This window comes from Marmota marmota, unplaced genomic scaffold (genome assembly GCF_001458135.2).
Source record: "Marmota marmota marmota unplaced genomic scaffold, marMar, whole genome shotgun sequence".
Classification (NCBI taxonomy): domain Eukaryota; kingdom Metazoa; phylum Chordata; class Mammalia; order Rodentia; family Sciuridae; genus Marmota; species Marmota marmota.
In genome coordinates, this window is record NW_026000101.1 from 16167381 (window position 1) to 16179203 (window position 11823).

General features: G+C 36.2%; 1 protein-coding gene and 1 non-coding gene across 5 annotated transcripts in view; one reads left to right on the forward strand and one right to left on the reverse strand.

Annotated features, from left to right (window-relative positions):
• Melk (maternal embryonic leucine zipper kinase) overlaps positions 1-11823 on the reverse strand; it is a 79294-nt gene that overhangs the window by 63903 nt on the left and 3568 nt on the right. For 2 of the 4 annotated variants that reach the window (XM_048783366.1, XM_015492318.2), the window contains 4 exons: positions 9383-9499; positions 5690-5833; positions 4237-4305; positions 1653-1745 (listed from right to left, as the gene is read on the reverse strand). In XM_048783366.1, the coding sequence (XP_048639323.1) occupies positions 1653-1745; positions 4237-4305; positions 5690-5833; positions 9383-9499 (423 nt within the window). The remainder of the gene's footprint in view (positions 1-1652; positions 1746-4236; positions 4306-5689; positions 5834-9382; positions 9500-11823) is intronic. The other 2 variants (XM_048783368.1, XM_048783365.1) reach the window with 2 other exon arrangements.
• LOC125610720 lies at positions 10409-10510 on the forward strand. The gene has a single exon (XR_007340721.1). It is a non-coding gene; the product is annotated as a U6 spliceosomal RNA (small nuclear RNA).

Consider the following 11823-nt stretch of genomic DNA (forward strand, 5'->3'; position numbering starts at 1 on the left):
TTTAAGAGTACTGGAGATTTGGGGCTGGGGTTGTGGCTCAGTGGTAGAGCACTTGCCTAGCACGTGTGAGGCACTGGGTTTGATCCTCAACACCACATAAAAATAAATAAATAAAATAAAGGTATTTTTTAAAAGATTTTTAAAAAAAGTATTGTCTCTCTCTACAACTTAAAAAAAAAAAAAAAAAAACAGAGTACTGGAGATTAAACTGAAGGGCGTTCTACCACTGAGCTACATCTTCAGCCTTTTTTTGTTGGTCTCAAATTTGTGATCCACCTGCCTCAGCTTCCTAAATCTCTGGGACTATAGGTGTGCACCACACCTGTCTTCCAGTTTATTCTCAAATGATTGAGAAAATTAATAATATGTGCATATACATATGTATACACAAAGACAAAATAAAGCAAATAGGGAAAATTAAACGATTGTAAATTTGAATAAAAATATATCAAAGTTCCTCATGCTATTTTTATCGTATACTATACCTTTGAGATTATATCAAAATCAAGTTGCCAAAACCAAGTTAGTTCCCATCTTCTCATGTTACAAACTAAATAACCTCGTATTGCTGGGGATATAGCTAAGTTGGTAGAGTGCTTGCCTAACATGTGCAAGGCCCTGGGTTCAATCCCCAACACCACAAAAAGAAAAAAATAATAAGAACTTGGTATTTCCCAAAAGTTTCTTTATGTCTGGGGTTAAACTAAAAGATGAAGAAAATAATAGAAAAGATTTTCATAGATGTATCAAAGCCTACATGAGAGAAGAAAGCAGAAAAAGTAGTTCCAAAAGATAGTCCACATGAAAAGTGAATTCTATAAGCAAATAAAATCAGGACAAGCTGCTACCTGTGACATTTCCCTCCCAAAGGATCACATTGCACAAGAGCATATTAAAGATCTGGAGATGTCCTGAAATCCTGAAATAAGAAGACTGTTCCAGGAACTAGGTTGTAGCTCAGTGGTAGAGTGCTTGCCTAGCCAAGTATGAAGCACTGGGTTCAATTCACAGAACCATAAATAAATAAATAAATAAATAAATAAATAAATAAATAAATATCTCATCGACACCTTAAAAAAGAAAGAAATTTAATTTTTAAAAAAAGAAGACTGTTCCACCCAGCACTTTCTGAGCTATTGATGACTTAATTTTTTTTTTTTTTAAACTTTATGATACTAACATCAGCAACACTAGTACTGCAGAAAACAGGAAAAACTAACAAGCTTGAAGTAGCAATTGTAAAGCCGGTGAAGCCTGGACTGCTGGCCTTGGAAAGTCAATTATGGACAAAAGACAGGTTTTCTCTCTGCTAATTGGCCTCTCTGAAAACTAAGGCTGCAATCCTGACCTTGTACTCTACCCAGTTGGACGAACCAGTCCAAACTATGGCATTGTTCAATACAAAAGTAACCACAATAAGGACACCAGAAATATATCCCTCCTTCAAAAGTATATTACAGGTTATTATGTTTATCACAAATTATTAATTCCATCTACTAGTTTATAAATCTCACTCCCAAACAGACTAAACTCTTTGATTAACAAGATTACTTACTTCATTGTTATATCCCCAATACACAGTGCTTGAGTCACTCAACTATAAATCACCAATAAATATGTTGATTATACTGATTTAATCAATGAATAATTACCTCAGATCCAAGATATGATTTGCCTTGTATTAACTCAGGTGCTGCATAAGCAAGGCTCCCACAACATGTCTGTAGATGGTAATCCTTGTTACCCTGTCAATAAGATAAAAATGAAACACTTAGGGCTGGGATTGTGGCTCAGTGGCAGAGCACTCACCTAGAAGTACTGGGTTCCATCCTCAGCACCACATAAAAACAAATAAATAAAATAAAGGCATTGTATTCATCTACAACTAAAAAATATTTTTTTTAAGTGAAACACTTACTAATTACAGCCCTAAACAGTATTAAATCTTGCTGGGCACAGTGACATATGCCTATAATCCCAGCAATTTGGGAGACTGAGACAGGATCACAAATTCAAAGCCAGCCACAGCAACTTGACAAAACCCTAAGCAATTTAGTGAGACCCTGTCTCAAAATGAAAAATTAAAAGGGCTGGGAATGTGGCTCAGTAGTTAAGTGCCCCTGGATGCAGTCCCAATGCCAAAAAAAAAGTAGAGAGTATTGAACCTTGATAAACACTCTTTGAACACAAAAAGAAGTTAAATGAAGAATTTTCCCAAATAAGGAAAAGACTTCTATAGCCAATCTGATATTCTTTGCATATATGTCTATATGCACATGTGTTCTCTGCTTCTCTGGATTTCCTATACCACTACCACCTGACACAAATGAAATATTTTTCTCCTTCACTCAGTCAAGTCAGGTTCATACTTCCCTAGATATTCATGTGCACAATAATCAGCCTAGCATACATCCGAGCCCGTGTCTTCCCACCCTTAAATACTCAAAAAGAAATGATCATGTCTTTACCAGCCCCTATCTCCAATATTAAATCCTTACAAATTCAGAGAGCTTCTTTCTCCTTAGAGGAAAGAAAGCAAAATTGTATGTAGCACAGGGCCTTGACAACCTATTTCTAGATTCAGTTATAAGAGAATCACCAACTTAGCTTCCCAGATCTGTTGAGAAATTTGCTCATGCTCCTCTCCCCCCACAGAAATATCAAGACAATGAAAATGAAGTTACTGCCCAACTCCTATAGTCTTACAGCTGGCAAAGGACTTGTGAAACTGAGATCTCATTTATAAATGAAATATGCCCAGAAATGAGTTCTTCACAGAAGATGGAGGCAATTCTCTCCCAGGCCACCCCCGCTTTCTTAGATGGCTCTATGCGGGTCAAATCTGTGGCAGCCATAAAAAAAAGGGTAATGAAGTCTGTCACAAACATTTCCCACTGCCTGCTGTGGACATCATGACTCAAACAAGCTTATCTGTTCAAAGTATAATCTTTATATGTCTAGAAAAAAATAATACCTTCTAGCATTTGCTTCCCAAACACAAGGTTCCACTGATAGTCACTGAAGAGCCAAGGGAGGGAAGAGGATCAGAAAGAATCAAACATTCCACTGAAGGGGCAAAATCTGCTTCCCTTTGCACCTAGCTAATTCTGACTGGGACAGGAAATAATCATGGGACTACAAAGGGCCAAGACAAGTCTGCAATTTTGACATTCTTAATGAGTGTAGACAGCTCATTTTAGAGACTGTAACTACCATCATTAGAGAACTCAAGAAGAAACCTCCAACAGGCAGCCACACAGGAGATCTACTGCAGAAAGCAAACCTGGGAAGTTCAAAGTCACCTCAAAGAGAAGTTATGCTGAAGAATACCAGTGCTTAATGCAAATTAGAGAAATACCTAATGGTATATAGAAGTTCATCTGGACATTTTCCTTCTTCTTTCCTAAGGAAAGGGGATTTTCACGAAATATAACTAATTCTTAGTTACATAACCATTTGAATAACAAATAGGTTTATAACAAATTCTCAACTCCTAGCCCTATGAACAAAGGCATCATCTAGTGGCAATACACTCAAACTGCAAGCACATGATCTATTTAGCATTCATGCTAATGACTTCATGTGGCCTTGGTGCTACAAATTCTCTCACAGCTTACCCATGGGGTCTTCAACAGGACCAACACTAGACCTAGACCAGTGGCTGTCAATCCTGGCTACCTATTTTAGAATCATCTAAAGGATTTATACAAATTACTGATGCTTGGAATTAAATTTAACATTCTTTTTGGGTTTTTTTGGTACCGGGAATTGAACTCCCGGGACACTCAACCACTGAGCCACACCCCCAGTCCTATTTTGTATTTTATTTAATTTTTTAATGACTTTATTTATTTATTTATTTATTTATTTATTTATTTATTTATTTATTTTTATGTGGTCTGAGGATGGAACCAAGGGCCTTGTACTTGCAAGGCAAGTGCTCTACCGCTGAGCCATAAACCCAGCCCCATTTTGTATTTTATTTAGAGACAGGGTCTCATTGAGTTGCTTAGTGCCTCATTAAATAGCTGAGGCTGGCTTTGAGCTTGCAATGCTCCTGTATCAGCCTCCTGAGCTGCTGAGATTACAAACATGCGCCACCACGACTGGCAAATTTAACATTCTTCACAATGGAGGCAATTAAGCTCAATGAAGACCAAGTGGAAGTCAGAGCACAATAACACATTAAGGGGTGCATTTACAAGGAAATAAATGCATTTTTATTTCTGCACTTACCTTGGGTTTTGCACAGAGACCAAAGTCAATCAGCTTTAATTTATGATTTTCATCAAACAATAAATTTTCCTGGGAAAACAAAGATATTTTGATAACTATATTCTTTTTTTGTTTTTTGTACCCAGGATCGAACTCAGGGGCACTCGGCCACTGAGTCACATCCCCAGCCCTATTTTGTATTTTATTTAGAGACAGGGTCTCATTGAATTGCTAAGCACCTCGCCACTGCTGAGGCTGGCTTTGAACTCATGATCCTCCTGCTTCAGCTTCCCAAGCATCTAGGATTACAGGCATGCGCCACCACGCTCAGCAATAATTATATTCTTATTTCCTTATATTACATCCCACCTCTAGCCATTTCTTAAAATGATTTAAGGTTATTAATGTTGAAAATCCTGGGTACAATAAGATGAAAAATCACTGGAAAGTAGTGAAATAATAAGATATAAAAGGAGAAAGATAAGGAATGTTGATAAGTATACCACTTCACCACAGGACACACCAGCATAAACCATTTCTCACTGGTACTCTGAGGGCCAACTAAAAGCAAACACAATTTGTGCCAAAGGAAAGTTTAAACCTAAAGAGTAATTTTCAAATTGAAAAGTTGGGTATAAAAAGATAAAAAAGGATAACAAAACTGCCATATCTTCTCAGACCAATTCTAAGTCCCTGAACCTTTAAATCCATATTTACTATCACCCACTAGCCTGCAGACTTAAAAAGAATATTCACATTTTTATTCCGCAATCCTTAAAAAGTCAAGTCTGTAAAAGGTTTAAGCAAGGGGATCCCAAGTTTGAGGCAAGCATCCACAACTTAGCCAGACCCAGTCTTAAAATTAAAAAAAATAAATTAAAAAAAAGGCTAGGGATATAGCTCACTGGTAGTGAGCCCCAAGTTCAATCCCCAGTACAGTCCAAAAAAAAAGGAGTCTGTTGATTCCATTGAACTCCTGAGGAGATGGATTTAAATTAAAGGAGCACAGTGTTAGAAAAACAGCAAAATGGAAACCCTCTATGACTCTTTTTTGTTAGAAATAAAATAATGATTACAAGGACTTTTACAATGATATATAAATGACAGATAGAAAAAATGCTATCTATCCAAACAGTCTACCATAATTCAAAAGGAGGAAAAAAGAAATGGGATAGATTCTGACTGGAACAAAAGAAAAAGATGTAGGGCTAGGATTGTGGCTCAGGGGCAGAGCACTCGCCTAGTGCATGCGAGGCCCTGGGTTTGATCCTCAACACCACATAGAAATAAATAAATAAAACAAAGGTATTGGGTACAACTACAACTAAAAAATAAATATTAAAAAATAATAATAATAAAGAAAAAGAAGCAAAGCTTAGATAGATTCTTAAACAGAACATCTAGAAGCCCGAAAACACCAGTTAGATAATGCTGAACTCTCAGATGAATATGAAAGTATGTCACAGTCACTTACTGGTTTGAGGTCCCTGTGAGCATAACCCTGGCTGTGCACATAAGCAACTGCAGACACTATCTGACGGAAAACCACTCTGGTCTCCTCCTCTGACAGGCGATCCTGGGAAATTATGTAGTCAAACAGCTCTCCTCCTGGGCAGTACTTCAACAGCAAGAGAGTCAAATAGATATTGTTATAGCTTACAGAAATAACTTCAGAGGAATATTAAAAAAATTACGTTGAAGTCAGATATTAATTCAAATTTAAAGGCAAGGGAGATGAGTGAGCATATTCAAAAATACACTCTAAGGATCAAACAAGTCAATAATTATTCCAGGAATGAGAACAATAACTCTTTTCTTGAACAGTTTTATTAACAGTAAACAAAAGTAGAACTAACTACACTGTGGTTTTAAAAGGTTCACTCAGGGTTTTATATTTTTATAGCAAAGAATTACAACCCATTCTCATCTTAATATGCTTCCATTTACTACAGTTACCTACTTTTTTTCTTTCTTTCTTTCTTTTTGGTACTGGGGATTAAACTCAGGAGAACTTTACCACTGAGCCACATCCCCAGCCCTTCTTATTTTTTATTTTGAGACATGGCCTCTCCAAGTTGCATAGGGATTCACAAAGTTGCTAATGCTAGCTGTGAACTTAAAATCCTCCTGCCTCAGCTTCCTAAGTCACTGGGATAACAGGTATGCACCACCATGCCCAATAGTTATCTAAGAATTTTTTTAAAGCAGCAATAATTATTTCTCCAGTAATTATTGTTGGTTGCTGTCCAAAGACTAGTGATTTTCCATCTGCATTAGAAAGACTCGGGTTGCACAGAGGAACCTCAGTGTTTGCGGGGAGAAGAGGTTCCAGAGCTCAAAGCTCTAGGCTTTCCATCCTTTCTCTAGAGCAGCAATACTTTTTGTAAACTCGGTTTCCAATTAAAATTTTATTTCATTTTGGGAAAAAAAATTTATATTGGCAATGTCAATTAAAATTATAAATGCATATAGCCTTTGACCTCACAGTTCCTCAAAGAATTGTTCCTACAAATATACTTAAACTGACAATGATGCATATTAAACATCATTCACTGAAACAACAACTGTTTATAAAAGCAGAAAACTGGAAACAAACTGTCTTAGCCCATCCATGGTATTATACCTTACACTGGATAACTTATAAAGAACAGAAATTTATTGCTTACAGTTCTGGAGGCTAGGAAGTCAAAGACCAAAGTGCCAGATGATTTTATGTATGATGAAGACTTGTTACTCATAGATGGCACTAGCTATGTGTCCTCACATGGCAAAAGGGAATAAGCAGGTTGCCTGAAGTTTCTTTTATAGGAGAACTAATTGAGTTCTCACCCCTCCTCCTTATGGCCCTACCTCTTAATACTATCACACTGGAGATTACATTCCAGTATAGAATTTGGTGGGGACACTGACATTCATACCATAGCAACAACCAAATGCTCGCACTATATAAATTATGTCACAGTTATAAAATGAAATTCGTGGCAATAATTTAAAAAGAAGAAATGAAATTCACAGCAACAATTTAAAAAAGGAGAGAGAGCTCTTTACAAACTAATATGGGACAATATCAGGTATTATTAAAAAAGCAAAGTGCAAAAGAGTATAACATATTGATATGGTGACTTGCAAAAGCATTATGCTGAGCAAAATAAACAACACACAAGAGTACAGACTATATGATTCATTCACATTAAGTTCTAGAGGAGGTAAAAATAATCTATGGTGAAAGAAATCAGTGGTTACTGGGAAAGGCAGAGCAGTACTGCTATAAAAATTTACTTTGAAAAGGTTGGAGAAAACTTTCCAGAATGATGGAGATGTTTTATAACTTGAGTCAGGTGATAAGTATATACAGTATACCTAATTGTGCATTTTACAGTATGTAAATTATGCCTCAATAGTAATTTTTTAAAACTCTATCCAATAAGATTTATATGAAGAAAACAAACTATTTCATATTTTTCCATAAAAAATAATAAAGAGAAAAAGCATCCAAAATTTTAAATTTTTTTTAAAAATACAAAAATAACAACAAAGAGAAAAAAACATTTAAAATCTCCATGAATGTACATAGATAATTGGTAAGCTAAAATGCTAAGTGGGCCCAGCCTGGTGGCCACATCTATAATCCCAGTTACTCATGAAGCTGAGGCAGAAGGAACACAGCACGTTAAAGGTCAGTCTTAACAAGACCTCTCAAAATAAAATTTTCATAAAGAACAGAGGATGTAGCTCAGTGGTAGAGTGCCTGGGTTCAGTTCTCAGTACTATAAAAAATAAATAAATAAAATGTTAAGTGGGGAAAAACACAAGGTACAAAGTACTATAGTTTGTGATCATAGGCTATACATACATAGACACACACAAACATACACATACATACGTAAAATATTTCTAGGTATCCATAAGAAACAAGAAAAATAGTGAATGACACAGAGGAAAAGGAATTGGATAAATGGGATACAGGGTAGAGAAGATTTTATTTTTAACATATATTCTCTTGTACCTTTTAAATTTTGTCCAAGGTTCATGAATATTTTGAGTTTTCATTTATGTTTTTTAGGAATTTCAGCCAGGTATGGTGGCATGCACTGTAATCCCAGCTACTCAGGAGATTGAGAAAGGATTGTTTGAATATAGGAGTTCAAGTCGAGTACAGCCTGGGCAACATAGGAAGACCCTGCCTCCAAAGAAAAAGATTTTAAAATCACTATAGCAGACCATATGGGTAGATCTATAGTAAAATAAAAATAGCTCTAGGTCCAAAACTTTCAACACAAATTTTAAAATGTATTTAAAACAGCGTTAATCTGTAAAAACAGTGTGTAGCTACACATTCTTTGGCTAAAACTAAGAGATGAATGACACAAGTTCTCAAAACTATGTTTAATGCCACAAAGGGCAGTTTAAAACTTGAAAGAGTTTAGTTTGCATAACACATAGACTGGAAACTCTATATGCTGTGAATTAAACTGCCCCCCCGCAAAAAAAGATATGCTCAAGCCCTAATGTGGGACCTATGAATGCGACCTCATTTGTAAAGTTATTTGTAAAAATAACCCAATTAAGAAGAAGTCGTACTAAATTAGAGTGGGCCTTAATCCAATGACTTGGGTTCCTATGAGAGGGAAATTTGGAGACACACTGACACACAAAAGAGAAAAGACCATTTGAAAATGAAGGCAGAATGGAGTGGTTTGGTGTATCCATAAGCCACAGAACACCAAAAATTGCCAGGAAACACCAGGAATCAGGAAAGAACCTCCAGAAAAAAACAATCTTGCCCATGTCTTGATTTGGGAGGAACTCAATCCTCCAGAACCCTAAGACAAATTTTTACTATCTTAGGCCACCAGGTTTGTAGATATTTATTAGACCTAGGAAATCAATATACCATATAGAACTGAAATGGATCCTTCCCTTTGGGACCAAATTCTAGCTTATTTTATCCAATAATCTAAACCACCTCATTAGGGGTATATTAGAGAGAGTACATATACCATAAATTTGTTATATATGCCTACTTTAATTATCTAAATTACTAGAGACAGAACTCAAACAGGCAAACCACTTAACATTTATTTTAATCTTTTAGGTGAAACATAATTTTCTCTCAACTATTGATAAAGTGACCAAAAGTTTTAGGTCTCTGGAACATACTACTAACCTCAAGAACTATGAATATTTTGTTGGCTGTTTCCAACACATGATAGAGTTGACATATATGCTGATGTCTCAAATTCTTCAAGGCATCAATCTCTGTTTTGACCCGGGGCAAATCACTCTGTGACAAAACATCATTTCAAATGAGCAATAATTTAATAGGAAATGTTCCTAGTATCTACACCAGCAGCTTCAATACTATACAGAAAAACTATCAAAAGCCCTAAAACAAACTGCTCAAAAACAGAAAAGGTCAGGCATGATGGCATATACCTCTAATCCCAATGACATGGGAGGCTGAAACAGGAGGTTTGCAAGCTCAAGACCAGCCTCAGCAACTTAGTGAGGCTCTAAGCAACTTAACGAGACCCTCTCTAAAACAAAAAAATAAAAAAGGCTGGGGATGTGGCTCAACAGTGAGCCCCTGGGTTAAATACCCAGTACCAACAACAACAACAACAAAATGCCAATCAAGAGCCACACTCAGTGGTGCAGGCCTATAATCCCAGGAACTTGGGAGGCTGAGGCAGGAAGATTGCAAGTTTGAGGCCAGCCTCAGTCATTTAGCAAGATCCTATCTCAAAATGGGATGGAGTTGTTGCACATGTAGGTTCGATCCAAAAAAAATAAAAGTTGGTTAGGGAGAAAGATAAGCCAAGCTGAAATGTTTGAAAAGACAGAAACCTAGAAATCCCATGAAATAACAAGTAAAACCTTATTATAAAAATGGTCTCAAGTGCCAGGCATGGTGCACACACCTGTAATCCCAGCGGTTTGGGAGGCTGAAGCAGGAGGATTATAAGGTCAAAGCCAGCCTCAGAAATGGTGAGGCACTAAACAACACAACCCTGTCTCTAAATAAAATACAAAATAGGGTTGGGGATGTGCCTCGGTGGTCAAGTGCCTCTGAATTCAATCCCCAGTACCCGCCCCCCAAAAAATGGACTCAAGCTAATCATCAAGGGCTCAAGATTCAATTATCTAGAATTATGTAACCAGACAACAGGTCTTGATCAAGAATCAATTACAAGTGCTTGCTTCAGCAGCACATATACTAAAATTGGTACAGAGAAAATTAGCATGGCCCATGCACAAGGATGACACGCTAATTCATGAAGCTTTCCATATTAAAAAAAAAAAAAAATCAATTGCAAGCAGGGTACAATGGTGCATGCTTGTAATCCCAGCAGTTTGGGAGGCTGAGTCAGGAGGAGTGCAAGTTCAAAGCAAGCTTCAGCAACTTAGTGAGGCCCTTAGCAACTAGACAAGACCCTGTCTCTAAATAAAATATGAAAAAGGGCTGGGGATGTGGCTCAGGGGTTAAGCGCCCCTGGGTTCAATCCCTTGTACGAGAGAGGTGGGGGGGGGGGGTACTAAAATCTAAATTGCTCGAGAGAATAAATTAAATTTGTAATCAATGTTTAAAAGCCCAAGAAAAATGAGTTTTAATGTTCTTTTATTATATTAGTGAATATAGTATTGAGAACTAAAAAAAAACAAAGATTGAAGACTGAATTATTGTTCAATAGATTATTAAAAATAAATTATCTGGAACATTACTCAGCATTAAAATAAAATGGCATCTGCAGGTAAATAGATGAAATTGGAGAATATAATGCTAAGTGAAGCAAGCCAATCCCAAAAAATAAAAGGCCAAATGTTTTCTTTGATATGAGGATGCTAACCCATAATGGCGATTGGAGGAGGAGCATGAGAGGAATGGAGGAACTTTAGATGGGGCAAAGGAGAGGAAGGAGAAAGGATGGGATAAGAGGATAGGAATGGTAATGGAATGAGTTAGACATCACTACCCTAAGTACATGTATAAGACACGAATGGTATGAAAATACTTTGTGTACAATCAGTGTCTTGAAAAATTGTACTCTATATGTATAATATGAAATAAATTGTATTCTGCCATTATGTATAACAAATCAGAATTTAAAAAAAGAAAAACAATAATTGTCAGATTTTTTAACATATATCTTGAAGAGAATTCAAAGAATTAAATCACATTTCTACATCAAAACTCCTTAGTTTCCTGTGACTTATTTATGTATGTTAATCATGGCTTATATCCTTAATAATAAAAAATAAGGTAATGATTAATGAATGCTAAATCCTGTCTCATTCAAACAATAAGAAAACATTTAAAAAATATTTTTTATGTTTCATAATTAAGAGCATGTTACAGCTGGGCAAACAGGGTATATGCCTATAGGCTGAGGCAGAAGAGTTACAAGTTCAAGGCCAGCCTGGGCAACTTAGTGAGACCCTGTCTCAAAATAAAATCTAAAAAGGACTGGGGACATAGCTCAGTGCTTGCTTAGTACATGCAAGGCTTAAAATGTTTATACTGTTTACTAAAGTGTAAACTATGAATAATTATAATACTAACTCAATCCAAAAGAAAAAGTCATTTTTCTTTAACTTTTTTTTTTTTTT